The following is a 15,955-nucleotide window of genomic DNA, read 5'->3' on the forward strand; positions in this document are numbered from 1 at the left end:
GCCCCTTGAAAGTCGGAGATTTAAATCATCAGTTGGAGACCCCCCAGTCGACTGAGATTGCATCAAGTCGAACAGTATGGGTTTTTTTTTTTCCTTTTGCAAGTCGGTGTGCTCCGCAGTGTACATCTGAATAGAACAGAGAGCCTCTGAAATTTGCGTTGCCAGGAATTTGAAGGTGGAAACCCTCTCTACACAGTCACCAGTGATGTACAAAGGGGTAGGGTGCCTTCTGAAATCAATTACTATTTCCTTGGTTTTGTTCATGTCGAAAGCCAGGACATTTTGGTCCACAGATTTTGCTGTGGAGTGAGCCAGTAGAAAGTGCATTGCAGTAGTCTAATCTGCTAGTGATAAAGGCATGAATCAGTATTTCAGCATCCTGTTTTGTTAAAAATGGCCGCACTTTGGTAATATTTCTCAGATGGAAGAAAGCTGTCTGGGTCACCTTACTAATGTGGGGTTTAAAACTCAAGTCTGAGTCTAAGATAACACCTAGACTCTTAACTTGAGATTTGGTATGGGGAGCCAGACTCCCAAGCTTAGTAAAAAGGGCCTCTCTCTTCAGTTTTGGTCCAAGCAAAAGTATCTCCATTTTATCATCATTCAGTTTTAAAAGGTTTTCGCTCATCCACTGATTTATGGAGGCCAGACAGGCGGTCAAAGAACAAAGGCTTTCTGAGTTAGTTGGCTCGGTAGAAATGTATAGCTGAGTATCATCTGTGTCACTGTGGAAATTAATATTATGTTGATTTATGATATTACCTAGTGGAAGCATATAAAGGGAAAAAAGCAGGGGACCCAGGCAGCTTCCTTGGGCTACACCGAAAGGCAAATCGTGTTTTGCAGACACGTGATCTCCTAAGCTAACATAAAATTATCTTCCAGTAATGTAGGTTTGAAACCAGCTCAAAAAACTATCAGCGAGACCAACCCACCAACCCAAGTGGTAAATTTATGGCCCACAGCAACTGACCCTTAACTTATAGGTTGTTTGCACGTTGTTGGTGAGCCACAGAGATGATGGTAGGTAGTGTTGTTTTTGGCGGCCTGTTTTAATTTTAGTTTTAGTCTAGTCTTTGTGTCAAACTGTCATTTTAGTTTTTATTAGTTTTAGTCATGTTCATACTCTTTTTTGTCTAGTCAAGTTTCAGTCAACTAAAAGTCTGAGCATTTTAGTCTTATTTTAGTCAGAATAATCCATGACTATTTTCGTCTCGTTTTAGTCGACGAAAACTGATGACATTTTAGTCTAGTTTTAGTCAATGAAAATTGTATTTTAGTCTCTTTTTAGTAATGCAATTCTATTATACCCAGTCAATATAGTATAAGTACCTAGTATAGTATAACCAAACCAAAATTTTCTTTTCTAAATTAGCTCCTAGTTAGAGCTAAATAGATATTTATTTAGGCCTATACAACAGTTAGTTCCGACCGAGTAATTTGATTGGACGAGAGGCATTCCGTGAGTGCTGATATAGAGTATAACATCACTGGGACTTGTAACAGTAAAATCACTCCGCTCACAGGTGTTATAAGTAAGGGTTAATGTATAATGAGCCAGTGAATACTGGGAAAATAACTCCCGACTTTTTGAAAGAGCTCAGAGATTTATAGAAATTAATTACTGTATTGCCAAGAAGAGCAACACCACTATTATACTTGTCTGTTAGATATGAAGCTACGGCTAGCAGCTTAGCTTAGCTTAGCATAAATCCTGGAAACCAGGGGAAACAGTTAGCCTAGCTCTTATAAAAAGTAGAAATCCACCTATAGTACATTGCATAGTAGCCATCATGGCTTAGTGCTTAAACGAGGACTCCTGGCCAACTCTAAGACACCGGTGTTCATCCAAAGCTACATCCACAGCTCCCAAGGGAATGAAGTCATTTCATTAACAGGGAACCTTTCGCTCACCACTTGCTGATCAATAAAGGATCATTAATCACAGCTGCAGACTGACTACACTTGCATGTGACCAAAGACCAACATAAATAATCATCAAAGAAAAAAGTCGCAGGAGCACCACTGGTGTCTCTGAAACCAACGGCGCTCGTGGGAGAAAATGCTTCAGAAAAAAGAGGAAAACTTATTGCCAAAAAAGGCACTACACCCTGAGGAGGGCACAAGCTGATACACGTTGGTGTATCTTAATGTTTTAGCCCGTTGAAAAAAAGGCCTTTTATATTTTTCAAACCACCTTGAGTGCCTGGACCTGGATTATTTAGGCATTCTGGCAACATAAATAATTATTTGGCTTTAAATCCTAAAGACTGCCTGAATGCAATAGTTTGTTATTTTGGTAACTGTGCACCTCTGTATGTTGAGTATGATGCTGGATCCAGAGCCAGATCCCAATTAGTTTAGTTGCGTGAAAAAACTGGAAAAAATACAATTTATGATTTTACAGGGCAGTTGTGCGATGTTCATGAGCCACAGAGATGAAGGCAGGTGGATTGTGTTACTTATAGAGCTAGACTAACCATTTGTCCCCGCAAATTCAGTCTTTATGCTAAACTAAAATAACTTAGGCTAAGCTAGCTTCATATTTAACAGATAGATACAAGAGTGGTATCAACCTTTTCATCTAACTCTTGGCAAGAAAGCAAATAACTTCCCCAAATGCTGAACTGTAGTTTTACACAGGCGATATGTGTTTCTTATAGAGTGTTTCCATAGCATGTCATCAGTCTGCTAGTCAGCCATTTTGGAGATACTGAATGCAAACAATGCCACCAAACCGAACTCACAACTTGTCTTGATTATTGTTGCTCAACAAAGGTCCAATATTGCCGTGTTATTGGCTGCACTAATTGGTCAGACTGAGTAAGGCATATGGAGTACTACAGATTGCCACAACATATTATGAATCAGAGAGAAGACTGGAGGCATTAGTGGTTAGCCAAACTGAACCAGGACTCCTAGGGCAAGAATTTTGATAACATTCATCACCAGAACTCCCATCAATTACATCACTCCTGTCCTTCAGCAGTTTCACTGGCTCCCTGTTAAATACCGACTTTAGGATCTTACTCCTCAGAGTTCTGGTGGGATAATAAGGCACTATGAGCTCACTAAGATATGACGGAGCCTGACCATTTAGAGCTTTATAAGTTAACAGTAGGATTTTAAATTCAATTCTNAAATGTTACTCCGAGGTTTCTTACGGTAGTGCTAGAGGCCAGAGCAATGCCATCTAGAGAAACTACGTCACCAGATAAAGAGTCTCTGAGTTGTTTGGGGCCAAGAACAATAACTTCAGTTTTGTCTGAATTTAACATAAGGAAATTGGTGCTCATCCAGGTTTTATGTCTTTAAGGCAGTTATGAAGTTTAGTTAATTGATTAGTTTCTTCTGGCTTCATCAATAAATGCAACTGAGTATCATCCGCATAACAATGGAAATTAACAGAGTGATTTCTAATGATGTCACCTAAAGGAAGCATATATAGAGTGAATAGGATTGGTCCGAGCACAGAACCTTGTGGAACTCCAAAACAAACTTTAGTACATAAGGATGATTCATCGTTAACATTAACAAACTGAAAACGATCAGATAAATAAGATTTAAACCAGCTTAGTGCAGAACCTTTTAGTCCAATTAAATGTTCCAGTCTCTGCAGTAGAATTTGATGGTCAGTTGTGTCAAATGCCGCACTAAGATCTAATAAAACAAGTACAGAGACGAGTCCTTTGTCTGAAGCAATCAAAAGATCATTTGTAATTTTAACTAGTGCTGTCTCAGTGCTATGATGCACTCTAAATTCACTGTAAACTTGTTTTGCTGACTATTTATTTGTTGCTATGTTATGTATATATATATATATATATATATATATATATTTTTATGTTACTTCATTCCTTATCTTGTTGACTTTTTTAATCTGCTCTTATTTACTCTATCTTTGCCTGTAAGGTGGCCTTTTGAAAGGTGCCTATAAATAAAATGTAGGCTATTATTATTATTTTATTATTATTCGGATTTGTTGTGCATATTTCTTGTCAGGTAGGTGAAATATTAATAACAGCAACTATCAACTAATTTTACAGCCTAATAGTATGCAAGCATATTGATATTAAGCTGATGTTTCTTGTGTACTTGGCTTAATATTTGATTCTGATCTCATTTCAGTAGTATTTCAGCTTGCAGTAGTACAAGACTTCGGTAGTTTTTGTAATTTTTTTCTTTAAATGTACCTTCAAAAGTGTGCTATAATAAAACATTTATTAAAAACAATGTAGTTCACTACGTCAGGAAAGGAAATAGAAGGCAGAATTGTCGGGTTGTCATTCAAGATGAAGGAGCAAGTTCATAGAGATCACCTTCCAACCTTAGTTTCTGTGGTTTAGAAATCCTAAAATCGGCTTATATTGAACAGTTAGCACGTAAATCATTCTGTTGTTTGCATCCCAGTACCTCCATAATGGCTGTGCAACCAGGTTACTGACCAAACCTTGACAAAGGTGCTATATCATATCAAACTGAATTTTGAACAAATTGTAGATGTACTCTGGGGCTCAGAGGTTAAGATGCCAATTTTAAACCACACACATTTGTTGCATCTCTCTATACTATTGCTACCTAAATAAAGGCAAGAAATGATCTTCAAAATTCTGTAGAATGAATAAACACAAATGCCCAAGACAGAATCTATACTAATGTTACACAACACTGTATGGACATGTGTTAAATTATTGTTTTAAGTGATGGTTATTTTGTATATATTTGTATGTTGACAAACGTTAATTTGTCATCTGTCTGTTGTATACATCACACACCTGCTTCAGTTTCATGAATTCATTAAAGTAAAACCTCAACATGTGATTTCAGTCTTGGCAGGCTCTCACTTCAGCTTGCTGCCTGATAGCAGTGAATAAACCCTGTCTCGTCTCTGCACAGTGTTCTAGCCGGCTGCCTACTCTCATCTTCAGTCAAAGACTAGAGGCTGGGCAAAACCCCGACGAAAATCAATGCAGTTTACAGTGCGATGTGTGGGAACATTACTCAGGTTAGAGTCAGCTCATTTTATACAGAAAGGTCCATAGTGCTATGGCTGGCACTGCTAGCTGACAGATATATGTTCCAAGAAGAATATTAGCATTTAGACTCACCAGTGCTCTGGCTGGCAAAGTTATGACTAATGAATGCTATTATACTGGTGTCGCCTTATATATCTCTCACCCTCACAACCCCAGCTTGTTTGGATATGTTGTTCCAGATTCATTTAATCTAGGGAGGCAATTCACAGCAAAGCCTCAGCCACTAAAACTTGCTGAGTTGTCAGCGACTAATATGAAAAATAGACACATTTAGAGGCTGTATTCAACAAGGCAATCAAACATTTGATCTTTAATCAAGGCTGGAAACAGTTGGGTCGACTTACAGAGCAGGGCTCAAAATACTTTTTCCTGTGTGCATGCACAGGTGTCTGTAATCTTAAATAACACAAGCACAATGTTTTTTTTTTAACTGTACCAAAAACATTTTTTTTCTGCACCATTTCCTGTACTTTGGCCTCGACATCAAACCTCAAAAGGAAAACATTCATTCATTTCATTTATGAGAATTTAAAAATGAGGACGTTTTCAATGCTTCATATCGTTTGGTAAATGGACTGCACTTGTACAGCACCCTTCTAGTCTTCCGACCACTCAAAGCACTTTTACTCTACAAGTCACATTCACCCAATTGCACACTCATTCATACACTGGTGGCCGAGGCTACCACCTGCTACTCAGTAAACCATTCACATGCACTCACACACCAATGGCGCAGCCATCAGGAACAATTTGGGGTTCAGAATCTTGCCCTAGTACACTTTGACATGCAGACTGGAGGAGCCGGGGAGCTACTGATTAGTGGACGACCTGCTGTACCTCCTGAGCCACAGTCGCTCATTTAAGCTGACTCTACCTTTACGATAATGTGCATAGTGAAAGTACTTCAAATTTTATGTGGTCATAGGAACATTTTGAGCAGCTTCTCCACAAACTTAATGAGCAAACTTTTTTTAATCATATTAGGACCTCCGTGGTGATGTCACATATTCAGATTTATCTAATGTGTAATCAATTATTTCTGAAATGCTTTCTTTGTCTTTTTCAGCTGCTCCAAGTACCAGTGCTGTAACTGAACAAATTGATGTGCATCAAAACCTGAGTGCCAGCTAGCTTGACCGAAGTGTTTTATGGTGGTCGGTGAACTGTAAGTATCCTCTTTTTGTGTCGCAACGTTATCAATTATTAGCCTTAATTGTTTTTCACAGCATGGGTAAATGGATGTGTGGCCTGAGAGTGTGTCAGGGTCAACGCATGAGAGTTGGCAGCCCTGCACAATGTGTATTCTGTACCAAGTTATGTGTCCCGGTGCATGTAGGACTGAGGATTATGTTGACATTATTTCAAAAGCCCCAAGTACAGAAAACTTGTGCAGTCGTTACATAGGTAACAACTTTACTCTCCCATGCCTAAAAACTACTGCATCATTGCTTTGCCTGTAATCATTCTGTGACTCGCTCTGCTCTGTTATTATTGCTGCTGGTCTACTAGAGTCATGCAGCCAGCGTTTCTATGGCAACATGCACAACAAAGGTCATTGTGGCCCATTTATTTCAAGTGACAGCCCAAACTCAATAAAGGGAGAGATGACAAAGTGAGAAATAAATGAGAAGGTGTAAAAGCTATGATCTGTCAGTAAATAATGCTGTCAGAGAAAAAAGTAGTGTTGTGTGGTGCAGCTCCTGCAGCAACCTGCAAAGCACTCGTGTGTTGTTGGTGTGTGTTAAACAGTTCCCACAAAGGACAAAGTGGCATGGCAGAGATACAACAAACTGTGAGGATAGGAGATGTCAATGCACACTGTATTTGCATGTTAAATACTGAAACAAAGTTAGTTGGTTGCAGAAGTTGTTGGTTTTTAGCTGAAGTTAAGATGACTTAGTGAATCATCATCTGACTACTTGCAGGATACTCTTTAGTTCACAAGATAAAATCAAACATGTCCATAAAAGCGACTGCTACAGGCAAGAATACAAAATCAAATAAAAACCTTTAAAACAGGTATCAACATGCATTTTTTAATGTCTTGCCACTTTGCTCCACTGGTGCATGAGTTTCTCCCTTATGAGTCAAACTAAAAAGGAAGTGGAGACAAATGGACACTGTGATGAATTCATTAGTTGATCAACAGCAAATAAATCATGAGCTATTTTGATAATTAACTGTTAAATGAATCTCTGAGGCAAAAATGCCAAACATTATCCAGCTGCAGCCTCTTAACTGCGAAGATTTGCTGTTCTTCTTTGTCGTATGTGATAGTTAACTGAATATCTGTCATTCTGAAAAACAAGTATGTCTTCAGGCTGGACTTTAGTACCCTGGAAATCCAGAGTTCTCGCGAGAGCACAATTTGAATTTGCTCAGCGAGTCACTCTGGCAATCAGTAATGATGCTCATTACCCATGCCGTTGGAGCCGAGCTGCACCAATCACATCGGTGTATCTGATATAGGCGGGCCAGAGGCGAGCTAAACAGATGACGACAGCGCTGCGACGACGAAGTCCGGAATCAGTCAGTAAACATTGCAAGATGGCTACGGATGAACACCAGTTGTTTGAAACGGCTTTGGCCGCTACAATGAACGAGTTAGACTTGGCTTTTTCTCTAAAAGAGGAACAGAAGACGGTGCTTGAATCTTTCCTTTGCAAGAAGGACGCTTTTGCTGTTTTGCCGACCAGATACTGCAAGAGTCTAATCTACCAGTTAGCTCCGCTGGTAGCTAAGCATATACGTCACCCCGTGTATTGTTCTGATTGGTCGTAATATTATCCAATTGTGTGCAGTGATATTTACAAATGCATGCTTGGTGCCACCCCTCGAGTTGGGCCATTTGCATTACTCATGGCCAGACCCTAAATCTTTCTAGATTTGGGTCTGGATTTCCAGGCTAGGACTTTAGGGCAATGGTGTTGGATATTTTTTTGCCATTTTTGACACTTAGATATGGACAAGAACAAATAAATGCGAAATTAATTAGCAAATTGATCAAAATAATGAGTAGCTGAAGCCTTATAAAATAGTATGAACTACTACTGTGTACTGTGACTGGTGTAAGAGATGCTGCAAAAATAGGTACTTTTATTAGACAATGCTTGGCTTTAGTGTCTAAACCTGTTGGACCATACACAGCATCTTTGGTGGTCGTATACCAGTAAGCTTTCAACACCTTAATTCCTATTAAGTATCGCTTAAACACACACAGTTACTGACTTACTCACACATGTTGTACAATATCAATTGTTCAGGTCAGCTAGACAGACCGAAAAAACGACAAATCTGTCGATGGAATAAAGAGATAAGATCGGGTTACAACATGCAGGCGATAGCCTGAACTTCAAAAGGGCCACAAGAGCAAAAGTTGGACGATGAAAAGAGATGGTGTATCAAAGTGAACTTAGTATGAACCTTTCTTTTTCGGCCACGACCAAGTTCAAAGCATCTCCTACTACTCCACCTACAGACCCTGCACATCTATACCTGCACACAGAGAGAGAGAGTTACCACTGTGTGAAATCCAACAAAATAATACCCAAGCACAACCGTGCTTACAAATCACAACTGGTATCTTTGGATTTTGCTGGCACTGCTCCAGCCTGGTATGTGGTGTTTGGTCAGCACATTGAGGAGATATAAAAGCGGGAAAAAAAGGCTTTGAAGACCAGACTTGTAGCTGCAAGGCCAGTAGATCAGTTACTGGCTTACGAACTTGCTCCGCTCAGCAATCCAGTTGCACTCCAACATGTGACTGGATCTACTGCTCGTAAATTATCCTTAACAACAAAGCAAAGCAACAGAGAGCATGTGTTCCCTCACAAATGATGCAGTTTTTTACAGGGTGAATCAGCAACACACAAGTCACATTGTTTTTGATACTACATGTGATAAATAAAAGATGATTGATCAATCTTCCCCTTATAATTATTCAGTGAACAAATAACGGTCAGTGTGCGTTCATCTAAAATTGGATAGTTTTGCCTCATCCAATCATAATTGTGGGGTATGATGTTAAATTGTGGTTCCACGTTTAATACCCTGATACAGGTTCATATCTTCACTGCAGCTGATGAGGATGCCAGTAATCAATTGCAGAGCAGAAATTCTGATGTGATGAAGGCGCTAGATGAAAAGTTAGGGGATCAAGAATAGTCAGGAGAATTTATCCTTTAGGGACCGTGAATATCTGTGGGAAATTAAATGACAACCCATCAAGTGGTGGTCAAAATATCTAACAACTGTTCACCCAGTTGACTTCAGACTTGGCAGTTGTACTGCTGAGGACCCAAGGAAGTGCACGGTCAAGGGCAAGCTCTAGACATATACGGGACATGTTTAGTAGTAGTGTGTTATGTACAAACTATGAAGTGTATTGAGAGGTTACCTCTATTTACAACGCCAAACAGCATGCTGGGTACAGCTTGCACTCCATCGCTTGCTATAGTACATTCAAGGACAGGTGGAGAAAGAGACTGGAGATTTCACACTGTCGCAAGCTCAAACATTTCAACTATGAATGCTACGCTTTGTTCCTGGAAATAGCCTGGTCCTAGGGATGCAGGATAATATCAGCGCGTCATCAATATCGGCCAACATGCTTTTTCTCAATTTGCACAATGAAAGATAATTACATACATTAAAAGTATTGTACATATTCCATCTGCTAGTAGGCCACCAGAATAAGAGCATATGTGCATAATATGATGTTAATTCTACTACAAATGTAACTTGATGATCATTAAAATTAGGTATGGAAACAGTGGATATATCAATATCTGTATCGGTTATCCGTCAAATGAGTTGTTACATATCGGCATATCGGCAAAAAAATCCAATATCATGCATCCCTGCCTGTTCTGAAATAGGTAGCTGTTAGCAAATGACGAGTATACTCCCATGTGTTTTGGATGAGCTGAAAGCTACAAGCAGTACTACCTGTGGTCAAGCAATTGGTAAAGTCCAAACAGGCATGTTCTGAGCAGGTACTGCACAAGTTTCACTCAAACCAAAAATGTCAACCTGCTGGTGACACCGCAGGAAAAGTCAGCAGAATTAAGCCACTGGGCAACATGAATATCTGTACAAAATTTCATGGTAATCCTCCAGACCGTTTTTTAAGATATTTCAGTCTGGATCAAAGTGTCAACTGACTGATCAAGCTTGCCAAATACTGCATGTAGAAAACAAAATATCAAATTAATCTCAGCCCTCTTGGCCCAGTAAGTGATGCATCTCATGGGCCTGCATTCATGATTTCCCAAACGACAAAAGGAGCTAAATACCTGCAGGAATTCAAACCTGGTCAACAGGAAATCAAAGCAAAATGAAACAGCTGTACTTGGCACACTTTATGAACAACAAAAACAACAGATTAAATCACTTCTGTTTAACAGGTGACTCAGGTCACAGGCATGACATCTCGTGTATATTTGGATAATAAAAGCTGTTATAAAACAAGAGCACTGCATTTAAGGGTTCAGCGTGTAGGATTTAGGGGGATATATTGGAAAGATCCTCATGTTTTCATTACCTTAGAATGAGCTGTTTATATCTAATTGGGAAATAAGTCCTCATTTATGGAGACTGCCATGTTGCACCACCATGTTGCTATAGTAGCCCAGCATGGACAAACCAAACACTGGCTCTAGATAGGGCCATTCCCATTTTTGCATTGTAGTTAAAAGCCTCTCCGTGACAAGAGCATCGGAAACTGTGACACTGCTTTATTCAGTGAAACAGACCTCCGTGGATAATTCAGCTGGTGTTAAAAACCTCCTGAATGTCTGGATCTTAAGTTATCAGAGAAAAAAGGAGAGCACACATTAGCAGGTGCTAGGCTAGCAGTCCGTCTCCGACATGCCAAACGGCAACAGAGAAACACTGATCTGTAACGTTTAAATGCTATAGTCAGTGTTTCTACCAGGTTTAATCACTGGGTCTTCAACAATGGGCACTACAGGAATCCTAACTAGGAGTTACGGCTTAGCACGTGAGAGAAATTTCAACCGGTTGCAATCTTCAATCCTCGCTGCTAGATGCCACTCATTTCTGCACACTGTACCTGTTTTACCTGCAGTAATTAAAACCTGATCAACAGGAAATCAAAACAAAAATTAACAGCTGTAGTAGCCACTCTTCATGAACAACAAAAACCTGTCAAATCACTTCTGTGCAATGAGCGACTCAGATCAAAGTCCTACTCTAAAAGACAGCAGTGAAGACAAAAACAATCTGTATTATACATCTCGTGTGTATGTGAATAATTAAAGCTGTTATAGAAATGTGCATTGCAGTTAAAAGGCCCTAAACACCCCTAACAGACCTGATTATTTTACTCTTATTAGCACACATTTTTGGTAACCGTAAGAACTAGCATGACTGCCGGGAATTATTTATGTGTTCATGTGAATGACTGAGATCAAACATGGGAATCAGCTTAAATCAGAGCAGATCAAAAGTGACAATGCACTGACTGGATCCTTTTTCCACTTAAGTACACATTGCTCTGAATGTGAAGTCTATTTGTGGTGGAAATGTGTGTGTGTGTGACTGTGTATGCATGTGTGTTTGTTGTGGTTTCTGAACACAAAGCTCTCCTCGGCTGTGCGAAGCCCTTCAGCAGAGGCTGGGCGCGACTGTGGATCAAAGCAGATCACAGTCCTTAAGAATGAATGAACTCTTTCTTTAAAATTGAGCGTGTGTAAGAGATGCCAACTGTCAGCGAGAAAGACAGAGAAAGAGAGCGTTAGTGTGTGTGTGTGGGTGTGTCCGCTTGCCCTCATGCCACTGTGACCCAGACCTGGATAAGCGCCCGGTACGTAGATGATGAGCTTATGTAATCTGCTTCGTAGTGCAGCTGAGACAATAGTGGATCGACAGAAAATTAAATGGCAACTGTTTCAACATTCTACAACCAAAAAATAGGTTTCAGCTTCTCAAATATGTTCAGAGTGATAAACTGTGTATTAATGTAACCAGTTGTCTGTGTTGTGTTGATATGAAGATGCCAAGACCATAAATATCTTTGGAGGCGATCTCCCATTTATTCCTGTACAACTGACAGCAATAGGTAAAAACAAAATCCTTGCCCCTACACAAACTAAGTGACACAGGAGTATGTTAGCATGTTATACAGTAAGCTTAGGCTGAAAAATGAACTTATAAACATAGCTTAACAACACTTAAACATGGAAATTCCTACAAGAACAATGTCGCCTACCTCTCCCATGCAAAAAGGGGAGAGGTAAGGCTGGAGACACACCTTTATAGGTGAGGTAGCCCCAAAGGTGAACATAGGGGTACAGAAACTGAGTATCAAATGTCACACATATTGACTATGGAGGCTTGGGCGTGTCAGATAATAACAACTGAAACAAATGATGTATAATTATAATACATAATATTACATATTTTATTGCTGTATAATTGACCATGTTGCATTACGACCAAATGAATCATCTACGATCAAGAGAATGACCAGCAGATTAATTCCTGTGGTGATGAAAATAACCGTTGCAGGCCCATTTCATTATGAATATCCTTAAGAGTAATCTAGAACCAAGAGTCATTTTGTTAGTCATTTCCTCTGCCTTCTTAATCCTTACCAGAGTTAAGCCCTACTATATATCCCAGCATACACTGGGCAAAAGGCCACAACATGCCAATCTCAGAGCTACCACCGGATTCATCCTTTATTTATAGCTGCTTCTGGGGGATGAAATAGGTGAAAATCCTGCACTTGCAACCACTTCATCACTGGCACCATGCTCTCATGTTTAAGGCAGAATATCAGAGTAGCTGTCGTTATGAATTGGGTTTCTTTGCACATGTCTGTTTGCTGTATTTCAGTGTGTTATGTGTTTGGGAATTCCAGCACATTCCCAAAGCAGACAGCGAGGAGCAGCCCCCTGGGGTGGTCACACCGTTGGTATCACCTAATTGATGCCTTCTTCGGCTGCCGGTGACGTCGCTCCAATAGCATCATGCCATGAAGTAAAAGCCCCCACTCTCCCCACTCCAATTCGCATGCACTTTACAGAGCCACTGCGCTGCTCACACTCCAGCCGGCTGCATCCACTCACGCCGGGGAAATCACGCTGAAATACCTACATGCATCTCCTCCTGCAAGACTGTCTGACAAAACCATGGACATACACACACTGGGAAACAATGCTCCTACAAATTCAAGAAAAGTTACATAATCAAACACCATGTGAGAGATTCCCAAATAGCCTAGGCCAAGGAAATAGGCTGTCACATCTGTCACACCTCCTTCCAGTCAAGAGAAATCAGTCAAGAGGCCATTAGTGGAGGAAACTAAGGTATACAGCTGAGGAGGTGTGGGCTGCCATGGATGCAAATGTTCAAGTTGGGTCCTCATCGTCCAGATTCCCAGTCTGAGTCCCCCTAACGTAAATGGGAACTTCCCACACTCCAGAGCAGCCAGTCTGTGTGCTGAAAATACACGCCTTTTGCCATATGTGCGCACAGTCTATACCGCCGACGCACCGGCAGCAGCGCCCGGCGTCACACAGAGCAGCACCGGCTGCCAACAAACCAAACCCCGGCAAACAAACACTTCACTCTCACCACGTCGCTCAGTCATCCACCGCCGCCGCCCTGCTTACCTCCGATGGTGACCCGCTCTGTCTTTCTTCCCCTTCGGCCTCCTCTTTCTGGCCTGGATGGCCATCACTGCCGGGGTGAGGTTGTGTTTATCCACGGGCATGACCGACGTCCGAGTCCGGGGAAGGGTGTAGGAGGGACGGGGAGGGAGAACAAACACACATCATTAAGGCTGTAAAGCTGTCTGGCACGGGTCATTTGGCGTCGTTTAGCGTGCCCCCGTGGGTTAGCTCCACGCGCAACTTCCGCCACCGTTCATATTAAATACATGCAGGAGTGTGGGAGCATCGTCAAGTTACAGAGGCTGAGGGATACGCACCTTTCCTGGAGCTCATGTTTCCTCCTCTTCCCCTCGGCAGCTCGGCAGGAGCGGGCAGCTCAGCGGCAGCAGCCGGAGTCTCTCTCTCCCTCTGTCTCTCAGAAACCAAAAACACACTCACCCCTCTGCCTTCAGATGACACGCGCTCCCTCTGGCGGGAGTCGCGTGCAGTCCTGCGAGGACCTGCGCCACTTTGCACTTTGCTCTTTCTTCAGTCCAGTTATCTCAAGTATTTATTTTAGTTTATTTCATTTTTATTTTATTTTATTTTATTCAATTCTATTTTATTTTATTTTATTTTATTTTATTTTATTTTATTTTATTTTATTTTATTCTATTTTATTTTATTTTATTTTGTTTCATTTACAGTCAAAAAAGGCACGTCATTTGTCATTTAAATACAGATTATAGTAGGGTAACATGGGGTAAAATGGCCCCTGGGATAAAGATGCCCCAACCCCTTTTATTCCTCTCCTAACCAATATATGGCACTAAGTCTGACTGTCTATGCTCTGGTGAATGATGACATTTCAACTGAATTGCTCCTTTCTTCAGATTTATTCCACCAGAACAATTATAGAGCAAACTGAGCTCTACTATTCCACTCGAGATAGGGGATTTTGGGACTTTTTTCAGTTTTGTTTGACTTAATAATTTAATTATTTTGTCAAAACATTTATGTTACTTTTCAAAAATGAGCCTAATATTTCTTACATTTCTAAATGAGACGATTCTATACAAAAATATGTAAAATGCTGCAAAATTGAAAAGGCTGTATGTCTTTATGAATATCTGTGTGCCTTCATTCCTGAATGAAAACTATTTTTTGCTTTTTGTTCATTTCTGTCTTGCAGTTCACTCAGTTATATTAACAAAGTAAGGATGGAAAGATGCCTCCATTAAGAACAAAGTCAATTTACTATAAAATGAACAAAACAAAACAAAACAAAACATTTGAATATGATTTTAGCATGTAGAGGATGATGATGCATACACCAACAAACTGTTTGGAGAAATAAACTGGGAGAGTAGATCATTTTGTTGTTATAGCACATAATGCCCCTGAGCTACAAAATGAGCCATCTAACTAATTAAAACAAACTAAATCCCAATCCCGACCCATTAATGGATTATCTAGAAGCCCTTTAGCCTTCCCCTCAGGCTAACTGTTTTCATTTCAGTTCGTCTTCCTCTATCAAACTCGCTAAAAATGTTGGCTAATTCTAGATACCAGTGATTGCACACCATTGTACCTGGGCTGGGCAGGCACAAAAAGGTCCAGGCTGAGATCAATGCAATAAATATATATATTATCCTTTAACATTTGTACCCAGTATAGACTCCAAGTACTCATATCCCGATGGGACACACCACCGAAAATGGTTGAGAACAACAGGGCTAAGATCCTGTGGGACTTCAGCCTCCAGACTGACGAACAACTGCTGGCTAACCAACCGGACATAGTGGTGGTTGACAAACACCAGAAGAGGGCAGTGGTGGTAGATGTGGCAACATCAGAAAGAAGGAACAGGAAAAGGTGGAGAAGTATCAAGGGTTGAAAGAACAGCTGGAACAGATGTGGAAGGTCAAAGTTGACGTAGTCCCTGTGGTAGTAGGAGCATTCAGGGCAGTGACCCCCACACTGGGAGAGTGGCTCTGGCAGATTTCAGGAACATCTGAGGTCTTTGTCCAGAAGTGTGCAGTCCTAGGAACAGCTAAGATACTGCGCAGAGCCCTCAAACTGCCAGGCCTCTGATAGAGGACCAGAGCTTGAGGATGATACAGATACCACCCTAAGAGGGTGAGAGGGTGATTTGAACATAGCCCTGTTGTAACTACCAACATTGTGTTTTTGTTTTGTTTGTTTTTTAAATTTTATATACTTTATTAATCCCAGAGGGGAAATTCAATTTTTCACTCTGTTTGTCAATTACACACAGGTCCGAACACACACATTCCAGGT

General features: G+C 40.6%; 1 protein-coding gene across 2 annotated transcripts in view; it reads right to left on the minus strand.

Annotated features, from left to right (window-relative positions):
* Positions 1–14,069, minus strand: part of srpk2 (SRSF protein kinase 2) — a 108,729-nt gene extending 94,660 nt beyond the window's left edge. For both annotated transcript variants that reach the window (XM_050073365.1, XM_050073366.1), the window contains exons 1-2: positions 13,993–14,069; positions 13,676–13,742 (exon numbers count right to left, since the gene is read on the minus strand). In XM_050073365.1, coding sequence (XP_049929322.1) covers positions 13,676–13,742; positions 13,993–14,008 — 83 coding nt within the window. In that variant the 5' untranslated portion in view covers positions 14,009–14,069. The remainder of the gene's footprint in view (positions 1–13,675; positions 13,743–13,992) is intronic.
* Positions 14,070–15,955: the final 1,886 nt, after the last annotated feature.

The sequence above is a fragment of the Epinephelus moara genome, chromosome 20 (assembly GCF_006386435.1).
Source record: "Epinephelus moara isolate mb chromosome 20, YSFRI_EMoa_1.0, whole genome shotgun sequence".
Lineage (NCBI taxonomy): Eukaryota > Metazoa > Chordata > Actinopteri > Perciformes > Serranidae > Epinephelus > Epinephelus moara.